Here is a 20,266-nt window from a genome sequence, read left to right on the forward strand (position 1 = left end):
AAGGAAAGTTAATTAAAAAAGCCCAATTCACACGCGAGTAATATCATGTCTTGAATTCAATGTAGTCGAATTTTTTTTGATTTTTTTAAGCAACAAGTTTTAATGACCAACCATTACAATGGACCGTAATAAACGAGGTATTCGTCCATTAAAAGTTCTTAAGGTCAACAGTTGAAGAGCTCTTGGTGTTGTATCCATTTCGCGGGATATGTTTTATACATCATGAGAACCTACCTATATAAGTTTTGAAGTGTGGCTGCTTCAAGTAATCAAGATACGCATACCGACTATGATAAACTTATAAATAAGATACGCACACAACGTTATATGTGTCAGTTTAATGACTTTGTGTTATTGGTTTTGCTTATACTTCATCATCAAGTGGTTCTACAGGTTATTTGATTCAAATATGCAGGGATATCGATTTCTGGCTCGATCGCTCGTGACATATGTTGTACTAGGCATTAATTTAATCTGTGTGGACATTAACCGATGCATGAAATGGAATTGTAGATTTTTTTTTTATGAAAGAGAAAGAGGTTTTAATATACTCTAAATGGGGAGGATTGTTGGACATTTAGTGTATATTAATCCCTAAGATGTATTACCAAGTGTTACAAATAGTAGTGGGACAAGTTGTATTAAAATACAAGGTCCAAAAGGGGTTCAAAGGGAAATACAAAAAAGAAAAACGGGAACCGAGTCTGCAGTTTAAGCTGGCTCGGCTTTCCTATGGGTCAGAGCCACAACAGAGTCGGGTTTTGGTTCTGGCCAGGCCCTGTTGCCTTTTTGTTTTGCTTTGAACTATGAGCATTGAATTCTTCTTTTGTTCCATCTTTATTCTGATGTTACAGTGGTATGAGTTGAAATAATGCTCATGAATATCACAATTAACATGGTAATAATGTATGGTCATTAAGCTTGATTATCAATGGTAGTTAGTGAGCTATGACCAATTTGTATACTATGACTAGTATAAATAGGGGTCTAGGGAAAGGATGTCACATACCATTTTCTGATTTCCTATCTATCCTTGATTTCTCTATTACTTGTGATTTCCAAAAAGTGTTATAAACGTTTTGTCAATCTTCCAATGTTTATCGTTTGTACAAACACTTTGTTATTAAGTGATATATCCTAAGTACTAACGGCATATTGTGTAGTTTGTATGCAGTTGTGAATTTCCAATTTCAAACCCAAGTACCTTTGTGGGGGAAATATCACAAAATGAATATGAGTACACGCCTACAAAAGTATCAAGTTGTCAAGAAACGGTCTTCGTTACAAAAGTATCTTCAAGTTTCTTTAGTGTAATTGTGTATGTTAGTTTTTAGCCATTAATAAATTATAATTTTTATTTCATATTATCATTTATAATAATTCCCTTGGTAATAGAGCTTTTAAAAAATCTTATTTTGTATACAAATTTTTATTACTGCCAAAATACCATGTCTCTTAATGTTAATGCATTAGAATGAAATTTAGTTGAAGAAAATGAGATGATTGAAGTTGGGCAAGCATGGCAATCAAGGAGCAAGAGATGTTTCAACTAAAATTACACTAATTTTCATTTCCATTACCACCATTTAGTACCACCTATCAATCGGATTGTAAGTCTTTTATAGTTAAAACTTGGTCTAAATGTGTCACTAAAAATGAATTTCATCATTATTATTTCCCATGCAATGATATCATCAACATATATGACGAAAATGATATTCTTTTGGTTTTTGTTCCATTAGGAATAAGGAATAATTATTTTTTGATTGGTCAAGTCTTAAAAATTTTCATTCATCAAGAAGTTTAAACTTGATTAGGTATCCAGGTCAGACCTTCAAAAACTTTCATGTAAACTTCATGCAAATCTCCATAAAGAAAAGCATTGTCTATATCAAGCTGTTGAACTTTGATTGATGTAGATAGAAGCAGTACCCTTGATAAGAGAGAGGACCTATATAGCTTCTAAATTAAATCATAAGAACAGAAAGTTCTATATAGCTTCTGTGATCACTTGTGCATGTTTGATGTTCTATTGCTTGCTCTACTGACACTTTGTGCTTGCCCGCTAAACTACTTCTTTTTCTAGTAAAGCTTAGGGCTGAACAAAATTTGGTATAAACCGAAATTTTAGTATTTGGTCTGGTTTACGGTCTAAACGGTCTGGTCTGGTTGTTTTCAAAATAAATAACGGGTTACGGTACGGTGTGGTCTTGATTTTTTATTTTTCAGACCAGACTAGACCACAAACCGTACTATGGTCGAAAATCATAATTTTTTTAAAAAAGAATAGGTTGCTACCTAGATATTTCAAGGTGTAGTTATTTTTATATGGTAATATATACTTGAATAATGTTGATGTTATCACGTAAATTCAAATTGTTATATTTAGTGAATGTAGATGCAAAATATTAGCATAAAGACATGTGAATGTCTTTTAAGTCCACCAAAATTTATTAACTATTGTTAAGGTTTTGGGTTGCTATCTAAATCGTCTTGAACTTGAACCTACACAGTGAACAAATAAATGCCAGAGAGGGGTGCTCTAGGGGGACCTCCTCCAATGCTAAAGTCAGTTTGTGTTTAAGAAAGATTGTCTAATCTTTCTTTTAGCACTAGTAAAAAAATTATCATTAGTAACCCCTATTTGTATTTTCTAATGATATTTGTATTTTTTATTCTAACAAAAAATACAAATAGATCTTATTTGTATCTTTTAATTAAACAAAAGATACAAATAATATATTATTTGTATCGTGTGTTAAACAAACAATACAAATACCTCTTATTTGTATCGTTTGTTTTTACGCCCAAACCCTTCGCTTTGAAATTAGAGGCGGGACATTAAAAACCTAATTTCTAATTTGTAAAAAACGCACGAGTACTGCTTCCTCCTTCCTCCTTCCATCTTCGACTGCTTCCTCCTTCCTCCTCCCATCTTCGACTGCTTGCTGGTTTCCAATTACAGACACGAATGTAGGAAAATTTGGATGGTAAAATAGTGAATGGATTTATTTGGAGAGGAAGATGAGTGAATATGTAGAATGGAGATTGTTCTTCATTGCACACAAAAATTGATTACATCAATGGGTATTTATAGTGCAAGTTTACTAAAATATCTTAGATATTTTTAATTTTTTAATTAAATTTCTAGGGTCTTCCATTATATTATCTTAGATATTTTTATTTTTTAATTCTTTAGTTTAGATATTTTTATATTTAATTAAAATCCTAGATTTTTCTAGATTATTTTTTAACACTCCCCCTAATCTGAAAAATCTTGAACTCTAAGTTGTCTTCTGAACTCGATAAATCTATCAGTTGATATGGGTTTTGTGAAAATGTCTGCGAGCTGCTCCCCCGTCTTGCAGAATTGTAGTTCGATCTCTTTCTTGTCTACTAACTCACGAATGTAGTGATGTCGTATCTCGATGTGTTTTGATCTGCTATGAAACACTGGATTCTTCGTCATTGCTATTGTTGACATGTTGTCGCAGAACATTGTAGTTAGTGTGTCTTGCTTATGTTGTAGATTGATTAATATCCTTCTGAGCCAGACTGCTTCACGTGCTGCGCTTGTTGCTGCAATGTACTCAGCTTCTGCTGATGATAAAGCTACTGTCGCCTGTTTTTTTGATGACCATGAGACCACCTTGTTTCCAAGCTGAAATACGTACCCGCTTGTACTTTTTCTATCATCCACGCTTCCAGCCCAGTCGCTATCGGTGTATCCTGTGAGCTTGAAATCTTTTTCAGTTTCGTACATGATCCCATAGGTTTTTGTTCCCTTAATGTATCTGAGAATCCTCTTTGCTGCTGTTAGATGATCCTTGCTCGGTTCACTCATGAACCTGGATACGATGCTGACACCATTGACTATATCTGGTCTTATATGTGTGAGATAGATAAGAGAGCCGACCAAGCTTCGATACATTGCTCCGTCGACTTTTGGTTTGCCATCGTACTTTGATAACTTCTCATTGATTACCATTGGTGTAGCCAGCGGTTTACATTCACCCATGTTGAATTTCTTGAGAAGGTCTTTTGCATATTTCTCTTGTGATGGAAATATTCTTCCTGGGCTTTGTTTGATTTGTATGCCAAGGAAGTATTTCATTGTACCAAGGTCTGTCATCTCGTACTCCTTCATCATAGCCTTTTTAAATTCTTCGATCATCGTTGGGTGTGTGCCTGTATAGATTAGATCATCCACGTACAGGCATAAAATGATAAAGTTGTTACCTTGTGTCTTGATGTATGGTGAAGGTTCACTCGGACTCTTGATGAAACCATGCTGTAGAAGATAATTGTCGATGTTGCTATTCCACGCTCGGGGTGCTTGTTTGAGTCCATACAGAGCTTTTTGAAGGCAGTATACTTTGTCTTCTTGGCCTTTGATGACGTATCCCTGCGGTTGCTCGACGTACACTTCTTCTTCGAGTTCTCCATTTAAAAATGCTGATTTGACATCGAGCTGAAAGACTGGTAGCTGATGCTGTGCTGCTAATGCCAGGACTGTTCTGATTGTTTCCATGCGGACAACTGGTCCATATGTTTCGTTGAAGTCGATTCCTGGTTGTTGCGCATATCCCTTTGCTACGAGCCTTGCTTTGTACTTGTTGATGGAGCCATCATCATTATGTTTCACCTTGTAGACCTACTTGAGTCCGATGACTTCCTTGTCTTGTGGTTTGTCTACAAGTTTCCATGTGTGATTCTTCTAGATCATTTTGATTTCTTCGTTTATAGCCTCAATCCATGTTTCTTCTTGTGCTGCTTCTTGAAATGTTTGTGGCTCACTAGAGAAGAGAGCCATCATTGCTTGGTCACAATGGTAATCTTGTAACCAAGAGGGTGGTTGCCGATCTCGTGTTGATCTTCGGGCTTCTTGATGTTGAGGAGTTGAACGTGATGTTTGGCTTCTTGAGCTTGGGAATGATCTTGTACTTTCAGGTGTACTTGGACTCGAAGATGATGGGTTTGTTGGTTGGTCTGCTCCGTCTTGTTCACTTGGATCTCTTAGGAGAGTATCTCCTTCGCGAGCTTCGATTTCTTTTTCTTTCCATGTCCATTCGGCTGCTTCGACGAAAATTACGTCTCTAGAGATGATTAATTGTTTAGATTCAGGCTTGTAAAGACGATATCCTTTTGTTTCGTGACTGTATCCAATGAATATGCCTTTTTCTCCCTTCTCATCGAGCTTTTCCCGATTCTCCTTCGGGATGTGGGCATAAGCTACGCATCCGAACACTTTGAGGTGTTCTACTCTTGGCTTTCTCTTGTGCCAAGCTTCATATGGCGTTAAATCCTTAACTGCTTTTGTGGGAGATCTATTGAGGATATATACTGCCGTGTGAACAGCTTCGGCCCAGTATCCTTTGGGTAGATGTTTACCCTGCATCATGCTGCGAGCCATCTCTGCTATAGTGCGGTTTTTCCTTTCTGCGACACCATTTTGTTGAGGTGTACGCCTTGCTGTAAGTTCTCTTTTAATTCCATGCTTCTTACAGAAGTTGTTGAATTCATTGCTTGTAAATTCTCCGCCACGATTCGTTCTAAAAATTTTAAGAGAATGCCCATTTTGATTTTCTGTGAGGGCTTTGAATTGCATGAAGTGGGAAAAAGCTTCTGATTTTTTCTCCAGGAAATATACCCACATCATGCGGGAGTAGTCATCCACGAACAAAAGAAAATATCTTTTTCCGCCAAGAGACGGATTCTTGGTAGGACCCCAGATATCTGCATGAACAAGCTCTAGAGGAGCCTTGGCCCTCCAAGGTGCAGTAGGAAATGGCAATCTGTGCATCTTGCCATATATACAGCCTTCGCAAATTTTTCTTTCATTTTTTATTGATGGTAGTCCAATTACCATTTCTTTTTGTTTTAATAGTTTTAGACTGTTAAAATTTAAATGCCCGAATCTCAAATGCCATAAGGTGGATTCATCATTTATTGAGCTTAAAGCCAATTTTTCTTCAAATGGCAATAATGTTATATTTTTGTGATAGACTCCTTAATATTTTTCGAATCACATTTTCATCTTCTATTTTACCACCATTTGATTTTATTTGATAAACTGTATTAGTGACTCGGTCAAAAAATGAATGTATTGTTTCATTTTCTGCCATTAATAAATTATCAAATTCTCTCCATAGTGATTGGAATTTAAAAAGAGTTACCTCTCCGGAACTCTGTATTTTGACTCCAGGATCCTCCAAGCCTCCGTAGCTGTTTTTGCGGGCATGATCGTTGTAAGTATTGTCTCGTCGACTCCACGATATAATAGGGATAAGGCATAGTTATCCCTTATCCTATTTTGTTTATATTGTTTTATTTTTGTTTCTTCCCAAGATGATTCTTTAGTGTCATCTTTGGGTGGTTGCTCATAACCTTGTTGTACTAATTCCCATAAATCTTGGGAGATAAATATCGACCTCATTTGCATAACCCATTGTTCGTATTTTTCTCCCTTAAATGTGGGAACCCAATTAACTTGGGGTAATTAATGGTTGAGGTCATTTTTTTTTTATTTTGTGGTTAGAGATTTATTTTATTGTGGAGTATGTTGGTTAATGTGTTTAGGTTGTTTGGAGGTCTTGGTTTTAATTAGCTCTTGATACCAAATGTAGGAAAATTTGGATGGTAAAATAGTGAATGGATTTATTTTGAGAGGAAGATGAGTGAATATGTAGAATGAAAATTGTTCTTCATTGCACACAAAAATTGATTACATCAATGGGTATTTATAGTGCAAGTTTACTAAAATATCTTAGATATTTTTAATTTTTTAATTAAATTTCTAAGGTCTTCTATTATATTATCTTAGATATTTTTATTTTTTAATTCTTTAGTTTAGATATTTTTATATTTAATTAAAATCCTAGATTTTTCTAGACTATTTTTTAACAGACTTCCATCTTCGACTGACTTCAATTCGTTCAGGTACACGACTTCCTCCTTTCTCCTTCCTTTTTCACTCTGTTTTTTGATGTCAAACTAATACACTTACAATAACACTGTCTAGTGCTCTTGAAGATATACCTTAAACAAATTAGGGTTCTAAAAACAACTTGAATGAAGACAACTTGAGCCCAGAATTGAGAATTTAGAATTGAGAATTAGGGTTCTAAAATCCATATATAAATAATCACAAAAGCATAGGGAAAAATAATCTATCCCAAAGTCAGAATTGAGAATTTAACATGCGTTTATTCAAATTAGGGTTCTAAAACCAACTTGAAGACATTCCTTTAACAAATTAGTGTTCTAAAATGGAAATTTTTAGCATGAATCGCAGCGATGCAAGGGTAAATTTCAAGTGCTCTTGCACACCAATTGTTGTTGCAGACTCTAATACAATTGAGCCCAGAGTGACAAATTCAATGAATGATATGTTGGATAGACCTCTCAACTAAGAAGAAATTGCAAAAACACAGAAAAACATAAAGCCTTGTAAATTTCCTAGCCTCAACAAACACACTGTTTTACAAGAAATATTAGGGCATGATTCAAGATGAGGTATGTTTTATGGCACTAGGTATCTTGAATGGTGGAGCAATGCCTGATGATCTCAACTTTACCTATGCTGTTCTCATCCCAAATTCCCTACCTCCTTCCTTTATTTTGCAATTTGCTTTTTCATAATATTGAGGAAGAAAATACAACAACTTGAAGACGTACCTTTAACAAATTAGGTTTTTAAAGTGCCGTAACTCTCGAATTAGACTCAAGATGAATGAAGCTGAAGCAAGTTCTAATTATTTAAGATTGTTAAATACAATATCAGCGGAAAGAATAAAAGAAGAATTCATGATTTTTTGGGCAATCAATCATGAAAATTATTCAAATAAAATTCTTATTGATAAAATCAAATCATAGAGAAGAAATTTATAGTTCGAATTAGACAATGTTCAGTAGTGTTAGAAAATTATCTATTTCAGTACTGAAGAGTGTAAGTAGGTGGAAGTTGAAACTAATGTAGGGGAAGGGATTTTGAAATGATTTTACTCATTTGGTCTATAGGTTTACTTCTCATAGATAGCAATAACCTAATTAAAAATTATAATTTGATAGCTAACAAATCAATTAAGAAATTGCTTTTAAAAAGTATGAGTATATGTATGCCTACAAAATGTTTGATAAAATACCCCAAATGTTGTTGCTTATAAATTCTTAATATGTTGGTCATAGAAATCATTACCTATTCGAGGTTTTGTTTGATTATGTTACTTTGATTTTGCATATTGCTTGTTATTAATTCTACCGTAGATTTTTATGTTATTAATTTATTAATTTACTAATTAGTAGTGTTTATTAATTTACAATTTTAAATTTTGATGTTATATAGTTTAACCTAGTTACTATAATTATTGTTGCTTAATTTTGCTTGCTCTCCTCATTATATTTTTAGCGATCTAGAAATGGCTACATAGAAGCTAATTATTTCTTTCTTAAGGGTTTGCATTGAAATTATTGGATACGTGTATGCATGTATGTTATGTTCTTAGAAATAAATCGTAGTTGGATGTATGGTGATTGATGCGAAAGAGAATTTCAAGAAAGGATTAGGGAATTTTGTATTGCAACAGTGGAACACCAAAGGCTCAGCCAGGAGCCTATGATATTTTGCCCTTGTCATGATTGTAGCAATGTCAAGAGATGGGCTGACATTAACGAAATAGTAGATGACTTGTATCGCAGTGGGTTTAAACCTGATTATGAGATTTGGTATTGGCATGGTGAAAATTTAGATATTAATGATGAAGGTGCGGAGGCAAATATTTTTAAATGTGAGGATGATGAGGCCATAGTAGAAGACTGAATTAATGAAATGATGGATGCGCTTGAATGATGTTTGTAGTAAATGATCTCGTTGCATATGGAAACTTATCAGGGTATAAAGTAAAAGGTGCAAAAGCATGTTCGATTTGCAATGATGAAATGAAGAAAGATTTGCTCACTTATTAGGGTAAAAATGTGTTTAGGCACACTAGAAAGTTTCTCCCTCCGTTTCACCCCTATCGGAGGATGAAATCACAATTCAATGGCAAAAACTGAAAAGTGTGTAGCTCAATTGCCATTGTTTGGAACACAATTGTATGACAAAATCCAAAATGTGCATGCAGTGTATGATAAATGCGGCCAGAAAGGTAATATTGATAAAGGTGACTTGTGGAAAAGGAGTTCTATCTTTTGGGACATACCTTATTGGAAGTCTTTATCGGTTAGACATTGTCTTGATGTTATGCATATCGAAAAGAATGTATGTGACTCGATCATTGGGACTTTGCTAAACATTTCGGAAAAGACAAAAGATGGTCTCAAAGTACGGCAAGATTTGGAGAAAGAAATATAGACCCAAACTGTGGTCGGAATACGATATTGATGGAAAAAAAAGAGCATATTTGCCGCGAGCTTGCTACACCTTGTCAAAAGATGAAAAAAAACGTTTTGCGAAGGTCGGAGTGTCGGATTTTTAATAAGGTCTAACTCCGGTCCGTCTCTAACTCGAACTCGGATCGTAAAGTCAGAGTCGGAGTCGGATAACTTTTTTCTCGGACTCGAATCAGATTATTTTCCTCGGATCGATTCAGACTATGGTCGGACTCGGACTGAATTGCAATCCCTAGTTACGATTAACTGAGCGCTTCCAGTTGTTTAGGTATTTCGGAACTAACTGAACACTTAGGGTATTTTTTGATACAGGATCCCTACTTTTAGACATTGCGGGCAATATGTATGGCCCTATATATAGAAGTCTTGGATTAATTAGGTCCGACTTTTATGACATTTTTTATATAGGAAAATACGAATTTAACGAGATTTGCAATAATACGCAAAAGTGTTTGAATAACTTGAAATTAAATGAATTCTAACACTTAAACATTAAATGAATTCTGGATATTAATGAAATGCAAATGAAGGAAAGTAACGAAAAAAGGAAAGTAAAGAAAATCGAAAATCAAACAAAAATTGATGGTTTGATATCTGATGATGTATATGTGATGATGGTTTGATATCTGATGTTGTATATGTGATGGGTAAGGCCCCGTGCAAAGCTTGTGAAATGAAATATTTATTAAAGTTATCTCCATTTCATGGGCGTTGTAGTTTCTTTCCATCTAAATCTTCTAACTTAAAGGTGCCTGGTTTGATAATACAGATAATTTTGAAGGGACCGCCCAAATTGGCTCCAAACTTACCCTTTTCTATGAATTTACATGTGGTTTCGACTTTGCGGAGTACTAGATCTCTCAAATGTAGTTGCCTTGTTTTGAAATGTAGGTTGAAATGACGCATCATCCTTTGTTTATGGGCTATTGATCTTAGGAGAGCAGTTCCTCGTGTTTCTTATAGCAAGTCCAAAGTGATCTTCTTTTCATCTTCATTATCCGTATATGAATAATAAATTATCCAAGTGGAAGGTATACCAAGTTCTACAGGAAGGACTGCCTCAGAACCATAGACTAGAGAGAAAGGTATGTGACCTGTTGCATGTTTTACCGTAGTACGGCTAGCCCATAAGATCCCTGAAAGTTCTTCATCCCATGTTTCTTTTGCTCCTTCTATCTTCTTATGCCATTCAAGATGTCATTGTTAGCATACTCTACTTGCCTATTGGTTTGTAGACGAGATACAGAGCTGAACCGGATTTGGATGTTGAACTTTTCGCAATATTTCACGGTATTTTGCTAATGAATTGTCATCCATTATCCGTGATAATGACTCAAGGAATGTCGTACCTCGTTATGATATTGTGTCATATGAACTAGCAGACTTACTTATCTATTATAGTACTAAGAGCTTTCGCTTCCACAAACTTAGTGAAATAGTCAATTATCCACGTCAAATAGGGTTTAAGCTAAGCAAATTGTTCAGTTAGCATTTTGTGTGTGTATTGCCCTAAATCATAAGTGTTTAAGATGATTTGTTTATGTGGCTATAATGGTTAAGTTGATTGAAATGCTTGATTGCTCTTATCCTGTTGCATAATTCAGAGTTGCTATGCGTAATTGTATTCTTTTTGTTAATTAACAAACAACGGGGAGGACTTGCAAGTTCATCGATATGAACTTTGTGAAAAATATGAACCTCACTAAGTTGCATAATTCAGAGTTGCATAATTGTTTTGCTTTCTTGTTGCATAATTTAGAGTTGCATATTTGTTTTGCTTTCTTTATACTTATCATTGTTTGGTGATAGGTTTGTAAGTGTTGTTAAAAAGGGAGTATTAAACTTGTTTATTATTTGGTGTTAAGTTGACGTATCAAGAGCTAAGCCGCTATCTGATGATCAGTACAAAATTCTGCAGGATTCATTCCTCGTTTACCTCTATTAAAATTGTGGCTGGGCTTATCGCATATGCTGATGTTAGATAAACGCTGGGGTAGCGGACTAAAGAGCCTTATTGATCGTGGTTGTCTTATCGCATATGCTGATGTTAGGTATCTTGATACATTGGTTAAACTGCCTAAATTCTTTATATTATTGACGCACTGTTTACGACAAGTTAGTACTTCTATCTTTTTTGTTTCTTTTAGAGGTTGAGGTGGTTGGGCTTATATGGAATCTGGAGTGTGTGGAAGGTAGAAGGTGTTACAAATGAAAAGAGACCTTGGGAGCACTAATTTTTCCTACTTGTTTGCTCTACAACCAGATGCCTTCACAAAAAATAGCCGTTATATTCAACTTTTTGTATAAAAAATAGTACTTGTGGATCGTACGTCATACGTAATTGATGATATTATTGTATAAAGAATAATTTCTAATGTAATATTCGATCATATGTTACGAATATATATTGTATTATTGTTTTTCAAGATTGTATAAAAGCAAACGTTCTTATAACCTTGTGCAGCTTATATATATATATATATATATATATATATATATATATATATATATATATATATATATATATATATATATATATATATATATATATATATTAAAAAAAGGTTATTTGTATTATTTGTTTGAAACCAACGATACAAATAACATGTTATTTGTAACTTTGGTTCAAACAAATGATACAAATAACAGGGTTATTTGTATCGTTTGTTTGAAACCAAAGATACAAATAATTGTTATTTGCATAATTGGTTTTATAACAATACAAATAATATCTTATTTGTAACCCTCTTATTAATAACTACCAATATAAAATATAAATAAGCTTAAAACCAAGATACAAATAAGGATTTTCTTACTAGTGAAAGTCAGCAAAAGCTTGAGCCTTGATGGCGGTACGTGGTTTATATTCTATCCTGAAGTCTGCCAGTTGGTTGGCCTAATCAGTAACACGGCTTTATTGATTACTGCCCTCAACGTCCTTTAAGAGTTGATTGGTTCTTACTTTGATTTGGTGTGATTGGAAGTAGGTTTGAGTTTATTGCTAGCCATCACTACGGGGGACAATACTTTTTCAACTTCGCTATAATATCCTTCAGAGCCGCGGAAAGCATGACTTATGTAGTATACATGAAGTTGTTTATTCTCTCTTTCTGCTACTAATAACTCATATAAAGAATAATCAGAGACAACCACATACAGAACCAAGGTTTCTCTGTTGATAAGAGAAACTAATTTGGGTAAGGAAACAAGGTATTCTTTTAACTGAATGAAAGACTCTTCTGCCTCCCCTGTCCATTCAAACTTGGCATGTTCGAGGGTTTTGAAGAAAGGGGAGCATTTGTCCACTGATTTAGACATGAACCGCCCCAATGCTGCAACACACCCCGTTATTTTCTAAACCTCCTTTACAGATCTCGGAGACTTCATGTTGAGTATTGCCTGGATCTTGTCAGGGTTAGCTTCGATACGTCGTTCATCCACAAGGAAACCTAGACACTTCCCTCCAGTGACCCCAAACACACTTTAATCCGGGTTAAGGCGCATTTGATGGTTAACAATAGTCATGAAAGTTTCTCATAGGTCCGTGGCATGTTCAGTTGCTTGCCGGCTTTTGGTGATCATATCATCCACATAAACCTCTAAGTTTTTACCTAGTTGAGTTTTGAAAACTTTGTTTACCATCGTCTGATATGTGGCATCCGCGTTCTTCAGGCCAAATGGCATGACTTTATAACAGTATACCCTGGCATTAGTGATGAACGTCGTGTGAGGTTGATCTTCAAGGGCCAAGGGGATTTGGTGATAACCGACATTGGCATCCATGAAGCTCAAGAGGGCATGTCCTGCTGTTGAATCCACCAGGCGATAAGTTTTGGAAACTGGATAATCATTCTTCGGACAAGCATTATTAAGGTCAGTGAAATATACACACAATCTCCATTTTGCATGTGGTTTTTCCACAAGTAGTAACATTGGAAAGCCAATCAGAGTATTGGCATTCACGGATGAACCCTGCTTTCAGCAATTTACCCACAACTTCTTTTGCGGCTTCACTTCTTTCTTTACCCTAATGACGTAGCTTTTGTTTTACTGGTTTATAGCCGGGTTTTATATCAAGTTTATGACATATGATACTTGGTGTGGTATACCGGCCTTTCCTCCATAGAGAAAGCAAAGATATCATGGAACTCGGTTATGGTGGCAAAAATATCGTGTCTTACTACTTCTGTGAGGTTTTTGCAAATTTTGATCTTTTTTCCTTTAAATACCTCAACCTCTTCAAGTTATTCGACTAGGTGAGGTCTTTCGTGAACAATGAGAGTGTCCAAGTATATGCTCAAGACAGATTGTTGGTTTTCTTCTCTCTTCCTTTTGGAGGATGCTCTAGGAAATCCGTCATATTTCAAAGTATTAATGAGGCACCGATGGGCTGCCTTCTGATCCCCTTTGAGGATTCAAACTCGTCCATCATCCTGCTCAAATTGCAACAAGAGTTGATGGGGGGAGATTACAACCTTTATTTTGTTTATGAGGAGGAGTCCCGTGATGGCATCTTTTGAGAAGTTCAAGTCCACGACAGTGAATCGAATAGGCAAAATTCTACAGTTTTCCTTTTCTCTGAATTGCACTGGAAGTGTGATAGTTCCTAAAGGCAAGACTTCATTACCTCTAAATCCAATCAACGCTTTGTCGAGGGGTTGGAAGTGTTCTCTTCAAATTTCATTTGCTTAAGACACTTCATCGTTATGAGGTCCGTCATGCTTCCGGTATAAATGAGCACCCGCTTTACCTTCATCTGGTCAATTTTAATTGTTGCCACCAAGGGATCGGTAAGAGGTTGTTGCAATGGCTATGATGTAGTCGCATCGAATTTCATGACGGGGCCTCAGAAGCCGATTTTAGGGTCCTTTTCAACAAAGTGTGAACACTACTTTCACGCCTCAAATGGTGGGATATTCTTCGGAGAATCTTCCCACTATCATGTTGATAATTCCTTGAGTGTTGGAATTATCTATTCTTTCTTCTCTTCCGGGCGATTTTTTCTTCGATCAGTACGGTCGCCTTTCATTGTCATTCGGGAAACCATACTCTTTCCGATTCAAGAATCGTCCTAGTTTCCCCTCTTTTGCAAATTGATGCAGCATACACTTGAGCTTCCGGCACTGTGATAGGGTGTGGTCGTGTTCCTTGTGATAGCCATACCATAGGTTATAGTTGTGACGATCAGAAGGAATCGTAGTAGGAGGTGGTGTTGGGAGTTCATCCCTGATTATGTAAAAAGATGTCCTTTCTATTTTTGTTGAACATGGGATCATTACCTATATCAAGAAAATTCCGCATCCTTGGCTTTCCTTCTATGGTGTAAACGTGTCTGGATTTTGGGGGCCCTATCTCGGATGGCGGACCCTGATGACGCGATTGATAGTTTCTATCCCTTCTTGACGCGTATTCTTATTCTCGGTTTGTTCTGGAGGGATGATTAGAAGGTCCCGAGTCCTTTTTGTCTTGCTTTCTCTTCTTGGGGTCATGTGCATGGCATATATCATAGGCGGTCACGTAGCTTTGACATTGCTTCATTGCCTCTGCATATGTCTTCACTTGACTCTCGATTAGTTGAAATTTCAATTTTTGAGCTTTCATTCCGTTGATGGGGCGTTTAAAGCAACTGACTCTTCCAAGTCCGTCACCTCTAACACCGCCTCATGGAATTTTTTCAGGTATGTTGATATAGATTCTTTCTCCAATTAGGTTATGCTTTGTAAGTGGAAGTTTAATTTTTCCTGCCGCTTAGAAGCTACAAAATGGCCCAAGAATTTCACTTCCAGTTAGGCAAATGTGTTGATGCTTCCAATTGGAAACGATATATACCATATTAATGTTAAATTGGCGAGCGTGGTTGGAAAGAACTTACATAACAGTGTTGGGTTGGTGGTATACAGCAACATCAAAATTTCATATGTGATTATGTGTTCTTCTGGGCATGTGGTTCCATCAAAAATCGCCATGTTAGGAACTTTTTTTTTGCTCGGTTAGGAGTGGCCAACACTTCAGCGGATAATAGGGAATTTATCAACAAAGGGGCCTCAGTCAGGCTGTAACACCCCTGAATTTCCAACCCCTTAAACAAAACCAGAATCGTGAAGGATGGGAGGAAATTCGGGTGTTACATAAAAAGAAAAGAGAACATAATTAAAATAAACGCTAAAGATTAATCGAAGAGGTGTGTGAGTGGAAATTTCGGCAGCATCTCGGTTAAAACTGAAGATGTGTCAAGGATATATATATATATATATATATATATATATATATATATATATATATATATATATATATATATATATATATATATATATATATATATATATATATATATATATATATATATATATCTATATATATATATATATATATATATATATATATATATATATATATATATATATATATATATATATATATATATATATATATATATATATATATATATATATATATATATATATATATATATATATATATAAATGATTAACATGACTAAACTAATCTAAGGCCTTTCAAAAAGAATATGTCACGACGGAAAGAATCATCGTCGGCTTCACAAATCATCAACTCTAACGAGGATCGTGGTTCCAGTGTTAACGCATCGATCTGACGGATACTAAAGGAGTAATCTCCCTACTATACATCCAAAAACTACGCAGCGGATCTATGGATCATACGAGGAGTCACATGGCTCCATACAAAAGAAATTATACAATCCCAAAAGAAAACTTTACAAGTATTATAGAAGCTACAAGCATTAGACAATTGTACACAATTGTTACGGTCGTACTCCGCTCTTCCCCCAATGCAAAACAAAAGAAGCTCCTATACCTGTCATGTCAAGCTATGATCCCCCTACTGCTCCACATAATGGCCATAGTCAGATGTGTCATAGCAGGAACATCATAGAGAGTCATGAGCAAACAACAACAAACACATACACGTCAGTAATTAATAAACTTATAACAATTAGAGTCATTGAACAAAACTATAGACAACGATCTAGTATGGCAATAACGAGTCTACTCATCTGTCTAAGCACCTCTATTTACTCATAATTTCTCCTTAAAACTACTAATCTCTCGAGGTATAATCAAGGTAGTGGATCCTCTCTCTATTCATGGCATAGTGACACGGCCAAGGGCGTTATCGGCCTCCCGGCGCCCATTGGCAAAGTATGAGCTCATGCCCCCTCCAGCTGACCCTCTGCGGTCCTACCTTCGGGAAAAACTAACACACTGGGGTACTAAACCAGTGAAGAGGCCACCATATTGGGGTTTGCAAGGCCCGCATGGTAACACCTCGGTCAAGGGGCGTTATCGGCCTCCCGGCGCCCAATGACCCAAGCATGCTCATACCCCCCTTACGATGGTCCCGTCGAACCTCACTTAGGGGACTATTAAATCAACCGGACATAATCCAGTTGAGTCACGCCAACTAGTCGTACATCAAGGCTCAATAAGTAAGAAATCACTTCGATACCACACACAACCATGGTGCGTTCTCTACTATTTAGAAATCTGTTCTCATAGTCTCCTAATGTTTTCATTCTACTTGCCTATATCACTATTATGACTATACGCTAGCATAGTTCACTTTCTGGTGTTCTATAATTCTAATGCAATGCATATAATCATGAAATATGGATAATACTTTGAAACCATGAATATGATAATTAATTACTGCGTTTACGTACCTGCAAGCGTCACTGCACAACCAAGAGGTACAAAAATCACCCAATTAAGTTCTACTTTCCTCTTATGAACTGGGAACCTATACAAGTTATGAGTAGAACTAATAAGTTCCCTTAACTACTTTGCCATACCAAACTAAACACGAAAGTAACCGCTATCACCCATTCAACATGAGTTTTCGATTACTCTAACACGCACACAACTCATTCAATACAAGTCAAAATCATTAACTTAACACAACATAAGTCTTTCCATCTACTAAACCAACAATCAAGTAAGCTTTCACAACAATAAAGTGCATTTTATGACAATTTCTATAAACCAATCAGGCTCAAAGTATAAGGCCTCGTCACTATGAAATGTCCTAGGCTACTAGCACTTGTATAACAAGATCAACACTAGCAACTTATGATGATATTGATGTTAGTGATAGCCTCAAGTTGTGATATCGTTTACTACAATGTACAAGATTACTCATGATGACAAGAAGGCATGAAAAGAAGCACTTCCCCAAATAATTCGAAACAAAAATGGCAACAATGGTTTCTTCCTACTTCAACAATGGTAGTATTCAACTTTAATTACCACGACCATACCACAATTGACTAACAATAATACTCAATAACATAACAATATCCACCATCATCTTTATAATACAAGTGACAATTAACACCACTTTTGTGACTAATACTCTCAATTATAACAACTATTATCACCTATTCACAATTAAATCATATATTCAAATCTCATACCAATCTATTCAAGTTTTAAAACATCCCCAAGCACAAAAGTAGTACAATTATTATCACTTCTATTCATACTTTAACTCTAATTCATAGCTATATTCAAATCATCACTTAAACTCTTACCCATCATAAGATTTAATGAAAATAATACAAAGTTCAATACTTTTCATCCATATTTCAAAAACCTAATTCGTAAGTACATTCAAGTCATCAATCAAATTCTTACCCATAACAAGATTCAATGAAAATCATACAAAATTAACACCAAACTCATAAACTTAGTAAAATTCTAATTAGATACTAGGAAAATTACTTAGAGTGAACTTGAGAGGCTTACAATGGGGTAATTAGAAAAGGAGTGAAGAAGTAAGTGGAGGTTGTGTGGTGGTGGCACAGGGCCAAAATTGGCTGTCTCTGTTGCTGTTTGCGGGCGGCTGCAGGGAGTCACCACGTGCTGTTGGTGACTACTATCGGCTGCGGGGGAGGAGGTGTAGCTAGCGGTGCAGGCTGCTCGTGGAGGGCTCGACCGTGGCTGCTAAAGTGAAGGAGGGGCGGCTTCACAGGGAGAAGAGGAGAAGAGAAGGGAAGTAAGGGAGCAGCTGCGGCTGACCCGTGAGTGAGGGAAAGAAATTGAGAGAGAGAAGTGAGGGAGTGACGGCTAAGCTTGAGTATTTAGGGTTTCCACGGTTTTATACTCGTTATTTCTATTATTATGATTATTATTATTATTATTATTATTATTATTATTATTATTATTATATTTATTATTATTATATTTATTATTTATTTTTCATCTCGATTTATTTTCTTACGAGGTCCAACTAAGAGGCTCACCTTCGTGGGCTCACACATTTTAATAAAATAATCATTTTGATTCGAACCTCTTTATTTAACAAATCGTAACTATATATTTTTTTGATATATATGTATATAAGTTGACATTTAATTTATGTATGCAAGAAATTTATTAAAACTAATTTCAGAAATAATTAAATATAATTGTAAAATCTTTATAAACTATTAAAATATTAAATAATTACGTCATTAAAATCTCGGGGTGTTACAGACTACCCCCCTTAAAAGGAGTTTCGTCCCTGAAACTAGAGCAACCAAGGTGCTAATTGTGAAAATTTATATTTCTAATAACTCAAGGTGTCTTAACGATTTTAAGCCTAAGGAATTAACTCAAGGATCGTGACCTTATTGACACTATTATACTCACTCTTATCCAAATATTCATACATATTTTGTTCCGAGCATTCATAGTCATCTAAATTAACTCAACACCCAAACAAAGCATGTAAATGTCACACAGTTAACTTAACATAATCAATCAAAAGCATGTAAAAATCATACAATTGACTCGACACGATCAAACAAAAGCATGCAATTTTCTAATAGGTCGGTATCATAGAGGAGGAAATGCATGCAAACGCGCGAAGTTCTATCACATTCTACCCCCCTTAAAAACTTAGTTACGACCCCGTAACTTACTAACCTCAGGAAAAAGGTGTGGGTATTTCTCACGCATAGAATCCTCAGTTTCCCACGTTGCCTCCTGTCTGCGCTGATTAGCCCATAGAACTTTCACCATCTTTATATCTTTTCTCCTCGTACTACGCACCTTAGAATCTAAGATCTTGATAGGTTTCTCTTCATAAGATAAATTTTCATCAAGGTCTAAGGGCTCAGGGTCTAGCACATGAGATTTATCAGGAACATATCTCTTCAACTGTGAAATGTGAAACACATCATGAACCTTACCCAACTCATTGGGTAATGCTAGTCTGTAAGCGACCTTTCCTACCTTCTCTGTGACCTCATAAGGTCCTATAAACTTTGGGCTCAACTTCCCCCTCTTGCCAAACCTCATGACTCCCTTCATCGGTGAAACTCTCAATAACACATAATCCCCTACGGCGAACTCATCAGGTCTCCTCTTAAGATCTGCGTAGGAATTTTGTCGATCCTGGGCCGCTTTAAGTCTTTCTCGAATCATCTTTACTTGATCAGTCATCTCCTCTAACATAGCCGGTCCTAGAGTGACAGATTCACTGAAATCGTCCCAACATATTGGATTACGACAACGACGACCGTACAAAGCTTCAAAAGGGGCCATCTGGATGCTTGCCTGGTAACTATTATTGTACGAAAATTCCACCATGTCTAGGCACTCATCCCAAGATCCTTGCCTATCCAAGGCTACTGCTCACAACATATATTCAAGTGTCCTATTCATGCGTTCAGTTTGCCCATCAGTAGCCGGGTGAAAAGATGTGCTCTTAAGAAGTTCTGTACCCAAAGCTTTTTGAAATGCTTCCCAAAATTTCGACACGTATCTAGTATCACGATTAGACACTATAGATCTAGGGACACCATGGTATCGTACAACATTCTTAAGGTAAGCTCGAGCCAACTGATCCATGTCCCACT

General features: G+C 35.9%; 1 protein-coding gene and 1 long non-coding RNA gene across 2 annotated transcripts; one reads left to right on the forward strand and one right to left on the reverse strand.

Moving 5' to 3' along the window:
- The first annotated feature begins 6,907 nt into the window (after window positions 1–6,907).
- LOC130801427 (uncharacterized) lies at window positions 6,908–11,825 on the forward strand. The gene is made up of 4 exons (XR_009039589.1): window positions 6,908–6,939; window positions 10,282–10,475; window positions 11,309–11,441; window positions 11,538–11,825. It is a non-coding gene; the product is annotated as an uncharacterized LOC130801427 (long non-coding RNA).
- Window positions 11,826–16,968: 5,143 nt separating this feature from the next.
- LOC130801106 (uncharacterized) lies at window positions 16,969–19,997 on the reverse strand. The gene is made up of 6 exons (XM_057664866.1): window positions 19,332–19,997; window positions 17,957–18,018; window positions 17,909–17,915; window positions 17,706–17,803; window positions 17,090–17,101; window positions 16,969–17,008 (listed from the first exon to the last, which is right to left on the reverse strand). Exons 1-6 carry the CDS (start codon window positions 19,995–19,997, stop codon window positions 16,969–16,971), a joined length of 885 nt encoding a protein of 294 aa, XP_057520849.1.
- Between the last annotated feature and the right edge of the window lie 269 nt (window positions 19,998–20,266).

This window comes from Amaranthus tricolor, chromosome 15, assembly GCF_026212465.1.
Source record: "Amaranthus tricolor cultivar Red isolate AtriRed21 chromosome 15, ASM2621246v1, whole genome shotgun sequence".
In the NCBI taxonomy this organism is placed as follows: domain Eukaryota; kingdom Viridiplantae; phylum Streptophyta; class Magnoliopsida; order Caryophyllales; family Amaranthaceae; genus Amaranthus; species Amaranthus tricolor.